The following is an 11,782-nucleotide window of genomic DNA, read 5'->3' as shown; positions in this document are numbered from 1 at the left end:
ACTAACAGTTGCCTTCTGCCCGCACCCAGGATCGTGGTAGGATTCACGGTAAGTTGCACCCTACAGCCTCCCAACGGGGACTTCGAGGGGAGCGTCTTCCCAACCAAAAGAAAAGAACTTCGCGCTGTCGTCACTCAAGTGAAGGACGCCAGCCGAGACTCTATGTGCTCCCGCTTTCACCTTGTGGCCCTACGCCAGGCTGTGGGAAGCTTGTAGGTCTACGGCACCCCTCCACAGCACTCCTGACAGTGCGGGGTTGACCCTAAGGACCCAAAAGACCTGTCATCGCTTACGTGCCCTGCCAGCCCTTAGGTGCTCCCCTATGACCTACACGGAAGCCCCAAACGCCTCTACCCAACATGTTTTACCAGGGGTCGCCTTCTGTCGGGAGGCTTCTCCTTGCTCCGACAGGACCAGTTCCACCTTCCACACCGGCACCAGCCTCCGACCCCTTGCACCCTGGCTGAGACCTCTCATGTCTTGGGGGGGGGGGGTCACCGCCACCAAGGGCAGCATCGAGAGGCAGGTAACAGAGCTACGCGTTTCCTAATAAACCCAGGTTTCCGATGCCGCGTGTCGCCATTCCGCAGATTCCCCAACTGAACAGAAAACACGCAACAGAGCTCTAGCTGCTACAAATTACAGGTTTCTTTACAGTGTCCCTACAGACCACTCAGCCTATGCCACGGCCCTGACGCCCGCCCTCGCTACACCGCCCATCCTGCCCCCCCCGAGCCCCCGGCACTCACCTGCGCTCGGTACCCACCTGCCAGCCCGGCGTCCGGCCGTTTCCTCGCAGGGGGGACAAGAAACGACACCGAGACCACGGCGCTGCCCGTGATGGGCTGCTTTATTCAACGCCACTGCCTGCACTAAGACGGCTCCCGCCCGATGCCCCCGCTCGGGTCTGTGCTGCTGCCGCAGGCCCCCCACATCATCACCCCTGGCACCGGTACACCCCGGTGCCCGCGTACCGGGAGCCCCACAGCAGCCCCCAGCCACAGCATCGTCCAGAGGTGGTACAGGCGTCCCCGTGCTTACGGGTAATTCCAGCACGTTACGGGCACGCAGTCACAACAGCAACGCCGCGGCGCTTTGCGTCCCCCCCCCGACGCGGTACAGCCCCAGCACGCCCCGCTTGCCCCTCTGGTTTGCTGGACACTCGTACAGCCAACGCGGGGATTCGCGTGCCCCAAAGCGGTCCGCTGTCACCTGGGAAAATCCCCCCGTGGGGACCCACTTGGGTCACACACCGACCTTGTGGCCGCATGCTGCTGGCCGCCCGCCGCTGCGGGGTCTCACGTGAGCCACCACGAGGCAGACGCGGTGTGACAGGCCACACAGTCGCCGCCGCACTGTGCCGGCACCGGCCGAGTCTCGTGCAGGGACCGTGACTCTCTGCCACCTCCTCGGGGAGGGGACGTCTTTTTTTGGGGCAACACGCATCACAGGGGGTGGCGGTGCTGGCCGCGGTCCCGCTCCATCCTGACCGTCGCCAGCAGCGCAGGACACAGCCCGCTGGGTACCCAAACCGCCTTCCAGGAGGGGACGCGGCGCACGGCTGGACGTGCACACGCGATATGACGTCACATCGCAATACGACAGGCCGCGACACCGGCCCGCGCCTCCCGCACAGTCGGCGTCCCGCTCCCCAGCCCCGAGAGCTGGCCCCCCGCGGTACACGCCACAGGGGAAGGGTGGCCCCCCCCCGACACCTCCAGTTCACATACGCAGCCTGTTGCTTCCCACCCCACGCGAGCACCCCGACGGCCCGGCCCCGCTCCTTCTTCGCATGCGGGCACTGCACACGCGGCACCCCTCTCAACGCATCCTACAGACAAGCCTTTAATACCCCGTGGGGTGACGTGTACAGTCCCTTCGCCGTAGCACCCGACAGCACATTTCCCAAAAAATTTCCCACCCCGCGCCCCTCTTTGCCTACTAAAGCTCTGGCCGGGCTGCCAAGTGCTGCCCGGCCCCCAGAGACACCCAAAACCCGGCCCCAGCCGAGCCACAGCCTGGGCACGCGGCTCGTGCCCGTGCTCCCGCCGTCCACCGCCAGTCCGGCACAGGCGTCGGCGTCGTTCGCCCGTCTGCCAACGGTGGCACTCGCCGGTCCGGTGGCGGCGTGACTCCCGAGCTGAGGACCATCTATTGCGTCCCACCGCTGAGCTCGAGGCGCTGCCGTCCATCTCTGCTCGTCCTCCATCTCTGCTCGTCCTCCTCTCGTCGCGAGGCTCCCCGCTGGGCTCCGGCAGCCGCGATGAGACGACGGCGTGGCACCGCCACGGCAGGCGGCTCTGCTCGGGGCGGGGGGTCAGGGCACGGCACCCGCCCGCACCTCCCGGGCAGCCTCTTGACACCCGCTCCCATCAACACGGCCGCCTCTCTCCCCAGCAAACCCACCTCCCTGCCATGGCAGCCCCGGCTCCTCCCGGGGACCCCCGCAGCCAGGATACACGCACCACGCTGCCAGCCCCCCCCCCCCCCCCCCCCCGCCCCGCCTTTCTTTCTCCTGCCCCCGTGGAACTAAACCCACGGTGAGACGCACGGCTTCTGGACCACATTGCAGGTCCTGGAGCCGGCAATGCCATGCGGCTCCCAGGGGCTCCGGCTCCAACCGGGCTCCCTCGAGCTCCCCCAGGACCAGTCAGCCCCCCCTCAAGGACCCCCCAGGACTAACCCAGTTCCCTCAAGACCCCCATTAACAACCAGCTGTCCTCGAGGAGGCCAGTGCCAGCAAGGTTCCCCCCCCCGCCGAGACATCCCAGAGCCAGCCAAATCCCCCCAAAACATCCTGGGACCTACCGAGTCCCCTAGAGCCCCCAAGGACCACCCAGCCAGCCCCCAGCCCTTCTCCCCCCAAACCACCAGCCAAGCCTCAAGCCCCTCAGTGCCATGGGCACACCTCGCCTCCCCGCTCCCCCCCCCCCCCGCCAACCGGGGGCACCTCACAGGATGGCTGCCCACCTCAGCCTTCCCGGGACCCCGGCCAGCCCCGCTGCACGACGCGGGGGACCCTCCCGAGTGCGCGGGCCGAACCCCGACATCGCCAGACACGGCCCCGGGCATCCACCCACCCCCAGCTCCACCACGTGCCGCCCCCGCGCCCCCAAAAAACCAGCAGGACACGTGAGGCCAGCTCAGCGCTTTTGCCTTTATCGCACTCGAGGCTGGTTGCGCCGCGTGCCGCGTCCTCAGTTCGTGGTCATTTTCTGCCAACGACAAGACGCGGGGGGGCTCACGGTGAGACCCTCGGCTGGGCGAGGACGGGGACAGCGCGGTCAGCCCCTCCACGGGGGCAAAGGGAGGGGCACCCACCTCGTTGATCCAGTCGATGTAGGCGGACACCCGCGTGAAGACCGTCGGTTTCTTGGCCGTGTTGCAGCCCAGCCCGGAGCCGAAGCTGACGATGCCGTCCACCTCCCAGAGCCCGTTGCGCTGGCAGTTCAGAGGGCCGCCCGAATCCCCCTGCCCCGACGGACGGACAGACGGACGCTCGGTACCCGCTCCCGGGCACCCACCGCCGCCGCTCCGTCCCCTCTCCTCCCTCCCGCGTTTCCCACGGGGGGGACCGCAGCCCCGCATCGCTCGGGCCCCCCCCCCCCCCCCCCTGCCTTTAGCCGGGGGCACCCCACCGCCCCACGCCGCCGGCACTCACGTTGCAGCCGGCGACGACGCCGTCACCGCCGGCGCACACCATGGTGGTGCGGACGGTGCTGCCCCACCAGTCTCTCTGGGAGCAGATGGCGTAGTCCACCACGGGCAGCAGCGCCTGCTGCAGCACGTCCGACACGGGCCCGTTCGCTGCAACGACAGCCGCACCTCGCACCCTGCGCCTGTGCCCCCCGCCCCGCGCTCCTCCCCGAGGACACCCCCCCGCCACCGCTTACTCCAGAGGCGTCCCCAGCCGGTGATGTAGCAGGGGTAGTTGTTCTCCAGTATGAGGCCGGCGGGCGGCAGGCAGGCGGCCTGGATGGTCTCGCTCTCCGCCACCTCCTGCGCCAGCTTGATCAAGGCGATGTCGTTGCTGCGGGGAGAGCCGAGCCGTGGGGACGGGAGACCCCGAGCCGAGGGGACGGGGGAGGACCCCGGCCACGATGTCCCCGTCCCCCCCCCCCGCCCACCCCCCAACGCGTCCCGTCCCCTACACGATGAAGAAGGAGTTCCACTTCTCGTGCACGATGATCTTCTCCACGCCTACGGCCAGCGAGCCCGGCTCGTTCTCCTCCGACAGGACCTGCTTGCCCAGCACCACGCGGTACGTCGTGCCAGAGCTGCCGGCGGGAAGAGAGGGGATGTCAGTCTCCACAAACGTCTTGCCACCCCCGGTGCGGACCACCGCCGCCCCCCCCCCCCTTGGCACTCAGCGCCCACCTGATGCAGTGGGCGGCCGTCAGCACCCAGTTGGGAGCGATGAGGGTCCCGCCGCACGTGTGGGACCAACCTCCGGAGCGGCTGCGCTGCAGCGAGATCTGCGAGGGCGGGGGCGCAGCGTCAGAGCGGGGATGTCCCCCTCCCCGTCTCCCTCCTCCACGTCCCCCTTACCTGCCACGGCCAGCTGTGGGCCCGAGCGTCTTCGCCGCCTACCACCCGGGTGCCCAGCACCGGCGCGATGGCCGGCTGACCGCATCCGTAGGCTGCGCGACACCCGGCAAAGGGACCTCAGCAACCTCCTGCGCCCCGAGGCCCGGGGCCACGGCGGATGCCGGGGTCCCGTACCCCCCGTCCCCTCCTCGCCGCCCGCACTCACCATAGCCCAGCAGCACGGCGAGACACACAGCCCCCAGCATGGTCGCGCAGTCCCAAGGTGCTGCGGTGGGGCCGCTCGCCCTTCTTATAGCACCCGCCGCCGCCGCCGGGGACCTTGGCGTCACCCCTCCTGCCGCCGACACGTGGCGACTGTCCCACGCCACGGGGGGGCCAGGGGCCATCTTATCGCCCTCGCCCATCCCGCCTGGGAACGGCCGCATATGCCCACGGCGCACCGGCACGGCTGCACCACGCCGCGGCACGGCAGGGACGCCCGGCCCCAACCCGGGGACGGGCAGGGTCCCTTGCGGGGATATGGCTAGCGGGCAGGACCCCCCAGCCACGCCGCTCTCCGTGGGGTGCCGGCCAGCCCAACTGCACCCCAACCTCGAGCACCGGCTGCCCCAGGATGTGGCCCCCCCAGCCCACTCCCCGACACGGCCAAGGTCCCCTTATCTCACCCTCCGTATGGCCAAGGCCGGCCAAAATCCCACAGGCGCCCACAGGGCTGCAGAGCACGTCGCTGGGGGGGGGGGAGAAGGCCAGCCCCTGGGTGCACAGATGCCAGCAGGGATGCTGGAGACCTTTGACGACACCACATCCACACACCTGGATCGGGCCCCTGCTGCTTCCCACGCTGACGTGCCGGCACCGCCGCGGCTCGCCCCCATTCCCTGCCCAGGGGGGCCGGCTCCAGCAGCGGTGAGCGGGTGCCCCACGGCCGGACCCCCTCCCCGGCAGGCTCCTTCCCCACGCCCGAGCCCCCGCCGCAGGCACGATCGCACCGTGGCGGCGCCTCAGCCCCCTGCACAGGCACCCAGCGCGCTTACGAAATATAATATTTATTTGGGATTAAAATAAAAACCCAATACGCCCCCCACCCCACCCCCGTACCACCGCGCAGGGGACACCGCGGGACAGACGCGCCGCTTTGCAGCCACCCACAAACACGGGAGCCTCCGTCGACCGAAGGGAACCGCTCATGGCTACAACACTCGCCCTCCCGGGCTGAATACAGCACGAAAAAACACGATACAGCTTTGCGAGCCAGCAGCTGCCTTGCCACCCGTCTTTCGCCACATTTAAGAGAGAGCACAGGCAAGCGGGTGCGGAGCTGCTCAGCCCCTCGGGGGCTGCACGCCAGTGGGGTGGGCACCCACCCCCCCGCACCACGCACACAGCCCCTCCGCCGGCCCCTGGCCCTCGCCACGCTCCCCCGCAGCACACCTGGCTTTCGGCACAGGCGTCACGGCGCGGCCGCCGCGACAGCCACCCGGGCAAGCCCCCGTCCTGCGACCCTCGCAGCGCGTGCGCGACGCACGACGACCCCGGGGACAGGCGCTCCCCCCGGCATGGCTCCCCTGGGATTCGGCGGCAGCAACCCCCGGCACGGCTGCGGGCTGGGGACGGGGTGCTGCTGCCCGCGGCGCTGCCCTTCGGGGCAGGAGCGGTTCGGCGGGAGGGCACGCTGGGGACGCAGGGGGGCACGGACAACACCTACAGACACCACAGCAAAGGGGAGGGAGACGGGGCTCTGCCAGCAAGGCGGGCGCCGTGCCGAGCCCGGGCCAGCAGCCAGCCCGGCCTTCGGGGAGTCGTGGGCGGCGCACGGCTTAGGCATCGCTCCCGGCACGGTCGGCACACGCAGCGTTTCCAGCCCGGGCACCGCAGACCAGTCCTGCCCGGCCCCGCGCCGGCACCCCGTCACTGCTTGAAGGTGGACTGCAGCTCCTTGAAGGCCGCCTTCCTCTGCTTCAGCTCCTCCGCCTGCTTCTTCTTCTCCTCCTGCTCTGCCTTGATCTCCTCCTCAAAGCGGCTGGCGTCGTGGATGGCCTGCACCTACGGACAGCGGCATGGGTCCCCCGAGCCCCCCCCCCACGGCCTGCTGCCCAGCCCAGCCTCTCCGCCTCCCGCCCCGAACCCTCGCCAGCAGCCGAGCGCCGGCGCCGAACCACCCTCGCGCATCGCCGTCCTGCGTCGGGACCTCTCGCGCCCTGGCGCTCGCCTCACCTTGGCCTCGAAGAAGCTCTTGGCACCCTTCACTCCCTCCGTGGAGACGTCGATCTCGGAGAGCCGGGCCAGGGCGTGCAGCCCGCTGTCCTCCTGCAGCTCGCCCGCCGCTGCCTTGCGGAAAATCAGCAGGAACTGCGAGGGGAGACGTTGGCGTCAGCTCCCCCCCAGACCTCGAAGCTGCCGCAACTCCCTCCCCACCTTCTTACCACCAGCCCAGCACGGCACACCTCCCTGCCAGCGTGGCGGCCCCCCCCGGCACCCCACCTCCCGAAAGCTGAGCTTGCTGTCCAGGTCTTCGTCCACTTCCTTGATCATGTTCTTCAGGCCCAAGTGCGTCTGCGGCGCTCCCAGCTTCTCCATCATCAGCTTCAGCTCCATCAGGTCGATGAAGCCGTCCTTTCCTGCGTCGTACCTGTGGGACGGAGGCACGGTCCTGTCACATCGCCACGGGGCGCGGAGCGCGCACAGCCTCCCCCGCAGCGGTCCCTCTGCGTGCGCCCAACACGCGGTGCCTGCGCTGGCGGGGGAGCGAGGCGGCCGGCACGGGCAGGGAACAGCAAGGGCACGGGCACCAAGGATCTCGGGCGCCTTGCCAGACCACGGGAAGCTGCCGGTGAACCGCTAACAGCCCCCCGGAGCATCATCCGGGATCGCTTCTGCTTCCGTGCGGCACTTGGCAGGAGAACCCTCCGGGGATGCTGCCAAACCTGCTGCTGGCTCCCTGGGCCAGGAGCCGGAGCACACGCTCCTCTTGGCCGCTACAAGGGCTAACGGGCCACGGCGCGAAGCCCACCGGGTGCTGCTCCCCCCGTCACCGCTCCCCTGGCCACGACCCACCTTCCTCTCAGCGGACTCGGCAGCTCGCCCAGCTCCCAGGGGTTTGGCACCCTGCAGGTGGTCCCGGCCGCCCTTGCCCATCGGGCTGAGGGGACCGTGAGCCCACCTCGTGCAGCCACCGCTGCCTCCTCCTCCTCCTCCTCCCTACAACACCTCCAGGTGACCGCTCCTGCCTGCCCAGAGCCCCTCAGCTTCCAAGCTCCAGCCCTGGCCAGACACTTAGGCTGGGCCCAGAGATCCGGGCACATCTCTCTTTACCGAGCCTGCTGACGGACCCCGGCAGGGACACCCCGCCTCGGTCCCCTGCCCGCAACCACGCCACCATCCCAACCGCCCTGCCTGCACGGAGCCGGCAGCTCGCCCTGTCTGCTGCCTGCTGCACCGCGGGCTGTGCCGGTGGCACGCCGTCCTCTGCCCCAAAGCCTTTCGGCACGGCACAGCGGGCTCTCGCTGGGGAGCCGGCACGGCTCCGTGGAGCGGGCAGCTGCTCTCCCCGCTGTGCCCCTGCAAGGCTCGCTGCTGTCACCTCACCCCACCGCCCTTCCTGGGCACGACCGCAGGCACAACAGCAAGGCCCTGCGGCACGTCCCGGCGCAATGCAGAAGTAGGCAAGCAGCTACCCGGCTGCACACATTGAGACCAGGCGGGTTTGGGTTTGTTTTTTTTTTTTTTGTGTGTGTGTGGCTTGTCTTTTCTGCGCCTCTAGGCACTGCAGCAGCCACGCAAAGCATCAGGCTCACCACGCTTGCCGCTCTGCTGCTGGTCCATGACTCATTTGTACCTTCTCTGCTGTGGTCTGCTCCGTCCGTGTCGCAAGCAGTGCTTTCCTGCTCTCCCACGCTGTCGGGGGCCCCGAAACAGGGCTGGCCCTGCTGCCGCCACCGTCACCCCGGGAGCACAGACCCCACGCGCTTTCTGCTTCCGAAACCCCTTTCGGAGCATCACACCGCGAAGTTTCTCTGCAAGGGGTGCGTTGGCTAGCATGGCCCTGCCGCCTCGTCCCCTGCAAGCCATTCCCCACCTGCAGGGCACTTCCTCGCTCTCGCTCCCCTCCTCACTGATTTTCAGCAAAGCGAGCATCCCAGCGAAGCTCCCGAAGGGCGACATCTGCCCCGTAGAGAGCAAAAACCCTTCCATGCCTTGCTTTACCCCATACAGCCGGGTCGTCCCATCGTGAGGACGGCAGCGGTGGCGAGGGCAGCGTGGCAGGGCTTCGTTCAACAGCATCCTTTCCTCGGGGAGACCCCCGAGCGCCGCCTCGCCGGGGAGCGCGCAGCCCCGGCGCTGCTCCTTTCGCTGCAGCGAGACGCTGCAGGTGTCAGAGCAAACACGTCTGCTTCGCACGCCCGGCTCCCTCGTCTGCGCAGCGCCGGCCAGACTCCCACCACACGCCGCTTCTCCCCCTCCTCCCCGCACCGCCATCTGCGCCGCGGTCGGAGCACCCGCGCCCGTCACCGCCGGTGCCGGGAGCAGCCGCTCCGGATGCGGCTCTGCCCCTGGGGACCCCAAGCCCGGTCCCCCCCCACCGCAAGTTCCCTTTTGCTGCAGTCCGAGAGACTGCTGGCAGCAATCTGCACGTCTCGCTTGCTGCCATGTCCAGGCGGCAGGGCGACAGCCCTCCGGGAAGAAGCGGGGAACGGGGGGGGGGACTCCTCGCACTGCCAGGGATACTGGGAGGGCACGTTAGCACCCTAAACAGCCCCCCCCCAGCCTTGTGCTTGGGGGCTTGCTGCCTCCATTCCCTCCGCTTTCTCCAGCACTCGGCCGTGCCCGAGCGAGACCGGGCAGGACGCCGACGCAGTTTTCCCCCCCAGTGCTGGCCGGGGCGAGGGGCAGCAGCACACCGCAGCCGTGCCTTCGCCTGTGCCGTCTCCCCACCGCCGCGGGCTCCGCGGGGATGCTCCGGGCCGTCCCGCTCGCCCCCGGCGTGACCGCCGTCGGAGCCACGCCAGTTTTTGTCTCCCCTTGGAAATTTCCAGGCCTCGGTGCTCGCTGCCAGCTTCCCCCCGCCCCGGGGCCGGGGGCCGAGCTCAGAGAGTCACGCTCCGCCGCGCGTGGTGGCACGCAGCACGGACACGGATGCCGAGGACGTGCCGCCTGCCCACGCCGGCCTTGCCGCCGCAGCCCCGGCGGCCGCACCGCTGGCGGAGAAGTGGGGGTCCCTCGGCGCTGCCGCAGAGGGAATGCCGGGGCGGGGGGGGCCCCTTGCGATATACTCCAGCCCCCCCTTCCCCGGTCTCGGCACAAGGTGCCAGGGTGCCTCCTCCCAGGGTGGGGAGGCAGGGGGTCCCTTCTGCAAGATTTTGGGTGGGGGGTGGGGGGTGTGCAGGACTCTTTCCCGCAAGGAGCTGGGGGGGCAGGTATCCCCGGTGTCCCTCCTGCAAGGTGCTGGGGGGGAAAGTCCCCGAAGTCCCTCCTGCAAGGAGCTGGGGGGGTCCCAGGCATCCCTCCTGCAAAGAGCTGGGAGGGGAGGGGGGGGGGGTTCCTCCCGCAAGGAGCCGGGGGGGCCTGGGGGTCCCCTCCTGCGAGGAATGGGGGGGGTTCCCTCCGGCAAGCACGGGGCAGGGGACGCGGGGGCATCTCTCCTGCCAGGAGCGGCCCCCCACCAGCAGGCGGGATGCCGGGGGTCCCCCGGCCGGGAGAGCCAGTGATCCCACCCGGGGGCGAGGGGGTCCCCTCCCGTTCCCCCCCCCCCCCGGTTCCAGCACTCACTGTCGGAAGAGCCGCTCCATGTCTCGCAGCTGCCGCCGGGAGAACTCGCGAAACTCCCCGGCGGGGCTGAAAACGCGACGACCTCCCCCTCCGGGCGAACCCTCTCCCCCTAGTCGCCCTACCGGGCTCCCAGGTCCCGGTCCCGGCTCCGGTCCCCGGCCCCGCCGCCCCACCAGCTCCTCCGCCGCCGCCGCCATGGTGCCCGGATGGCCGCCCCGCCCCGCCCCGCTCCGCCCCACCGCCGGGGCCGGCCCCCCCCCCCCCCCCGCTACTCTCCGGCTGCCACCGCCTCCCCCCCCGCCCCTCACCGCCTCCCCGGTCTGCCCCCCGGAGACCACCCGGCTGGGGGTGGCTCTCAGCGGCTCGGCGGTGGTCCCATCCACCGGCTTGGAGGGAAGGGAAGGGGCTTTTGCAGCTCCCCCCCCCCCCCCGCCCCGGGTGCACCTCCAGGCACCTGCGTTCCTTCCAGCTCCATCCCTGAGCTCCCGGGTGGGATCGAGAGGACCGTAGCCCAGCCCGAACCCACCAGATTAACACCCCCCCCCCCCACCCCGAGATGATGCCCGCAGCGTGGACGGCCAGCCTCGCAGCACAGCGTTCAACCCACGCAGGCACACGAGGTCACGCCTTGCCCCCAAATAAGCCCAGGCCAGCGCACGGATGGACGAAGCCCACCGCACGTCCAGGGGGAAAAAACAGGCCCCGTCCATAACCAGAGCCCTGCGGCACTGCCTGCGCCAGAACCGAGGCACCGGGCCATCGCCTGGGTGCCCGGCAGCCCCGGGGAGGCTCTGCCTGACAGCACGCCCGCGGACGATGCGGTTCCTGCGTCGGCAAGCCGCAGCCCCTCCGGGCTGCTTTCAGACCTTTTGATCCTACTAAAAAAAAAAAAAAAAAAAAATTAAAAAAATTAAATAACCCAACCCACCAACAAAAAACCCCACGGGGCTGCGCTCGCAGCCAAATTAGCCTCTGCTGAAAAGATCTGCCGAGGACTCTGCCCAGGCTGCTCCGAGCAATGCAAAGGCAGAACCAGCTGCAGGGGCGGAGCGTGCCGGAGCTCCCCGTTCCCTGCAGAGACCCCCCCTCCCCAAAACACCGCTGCCCCCCAGAAACCAGGGTCTGCCCTCGCTACCAGCCATAGCGGCAGCAGGACCACGTTCGATGGCAACAGCGGGCAGGCAAGCGAGCCCAGGTCCCTGCCCCATCCCAACCGACCAGGACTCGGCTTTCGTCTCCCCAGGCTCCTTCTCATGCTGCTGCCATTACGCACCGGCGCAGCCAACGCGGCTCCTCTTCTTCCCTTCCCATTACCGCGTAAGCAGCTCACCGCAGCTCCGGTTGGCACTGCGCTCCAGCGTTCCTAGGGCGCTACGTTTCCATTCGGCATCATGCCTTAGGCTCCAACTCCCGCGTGACGCCACGGGAACCGGAGGACACGGGACTCGCAAGGGACAATTCCAGCCCT

At 69.3% G+C, this 11,782-nt stretch overlaps 3 protein-coding genes across 3 annotated transcripts; all 3 read right to left on the bottom strand.

Moving 5' to 3' along the window:
• Positions 1-3,138: 3,138 nt before the first annotated feature.
• CTRC (chymotrypsin C) lies at positions 3,139-5,502 on the bottom strand. Its single transcript, XM_030018052.2, has 8 exons — positions 4,754-5,502; positions 4,549-4,640; positions 4,378-4,475; positions 4,152-4,277; positions 3,894-4,030; positions 3,662-3,807; positions 3,322-3,471; positions 3,139-3,215 (listed from the first exon to the last, which is right to left on the bottom strand). The coding sequence occupies exons 1-8, from the start codon at positions 4,971-4,973 to the stop codon at positions 3,198-3,200; spliced, it is 987 nt and encodes a 328-aa protein (XP_029873912.1). The 5' UTR covers positions 4,974-5,502; the 3' UTR covers positions 3,139-3,197.
• Positions 5,503-5,578: 76 nt separating this feature from the next.
• On the bottom strand, positions 5,579-6,373 carry LOC115343233. Its single transcript, XM_030018942.2, has 2 exons — positions 6,153-6,373; positions 5,579-6,121 (listed from the first exon to the last, which is right to left on the bottom strand). The coding sequence occupies exons 1-2, from the start codon at positions 6,371-6,373 to the stop codon at positions 5,605-5,607; spliced, it is 738 nt and encodes a 245-aa protein (XP_029874802.1). The 3' UTR covers positions 5,579-5,604.
• On the bottom strand, positions 5,579-10,512 carry EFHD2 (EF-hand domain family member D2). Its single transcript, XM_030018943.2, has 4 exons — positions 10,315-10,512; positions 7,030-7,177; positions 6,763-6,897; positions 5,579-6,591 (listed from the first exon to the last, which is right to left on the bottom strand). Exons 1-4 carry the CDS (start codon positions 10,509-10,511, stop codon positions 6,457-6,459), a joined length of 615 nt encoding a protein of 204 aa, XP_029874803.1. The 5' UTR covers position 10,512; the 3' UTR covers positions 5,579-6,456.
• Between the last annotated feature and the right edge of the window lie 1,270 nt (positions 10,513-11,782).

Source organism: Aquila chrysaetos, chromosome 6, assembly GCF_900496995.4.
Source record: "Aquila chrysaetos chrysaetos chromosome 6, bAquChr1.4, whole genome shotgun sequence".
NCBI classification, from domain to species: Eukaryota; Metazoa; Chordata; class Aves; order Accipitriformes; family Accipitridae; genus Aquila; species Aquila chrysaetos.
This window is presented reverse-complemented; position numbering and strand designations above follow the sequence as displayed.

Excerpts from the sequence above, each read along its gene's own strand:
- CTRC (XM_030018052.2), bottom strand. The coding sequence starts at position 4,973 with ATGCGGCCGTTCCCAGGCGGGATGGGCGAGGGCGATAAGATGGCCCCT. Across the intron at positions 4,278-4,377 it reads ACGGCCGCCCACTGCATCAG|CTCTGGCACGACGTACCGCG; the intron begins GTGGGCGCTGAG and ends TCCCGCCGGCAG. Across the intron at positions 3,808-3,893 it reads CGGCTGGGGACGCCTCTGGA|CGAACGGGCCCGTGTCGGAC; the intron begins GTAAGCGGTGGC and ends CTGTCGTTGCAG.
- LOC115343233 (XM_030018942.2), bottom strand. The coding sequence starts at position 6,373 with ATGCCTAAGCCGTGCGCCGCCCACGACTCCCCGAAGGCCGGGCTGGCT. Across the intron at positions 6,122-6,152 it reads CAGCAGCACCCCGTCCCCAG|AATCCCAGGGGAGCCATGCC; the intron begins CCCGCAGCCGTG and ends TTGCTGCCGCCG.
- EFHD2 (XM_030018943.2), bottom strand. The coding sequence starts at position 10,511 with ATGGCGGCGGCGGCGGAGGAGCTGGTGGGGCGGCGGGGCCGGGGACCG. Across the intron at positions 7,178-10,314 it reads ATGGAGCGGCTCTTCCGACA|GTACGACGCAGGAAAGGACG; the intron begins GTGAGTGCTGGA and ends TCCGTCCCACAG. Across the intron at positions 6,898-7,029 it reads GCAAGCTCAGCTTTCGGGAG|TTCCTGCTGATTTTCCGCAA; the intron begins GTGGGGTGCCGG and ends CTCCCCTCGCAG.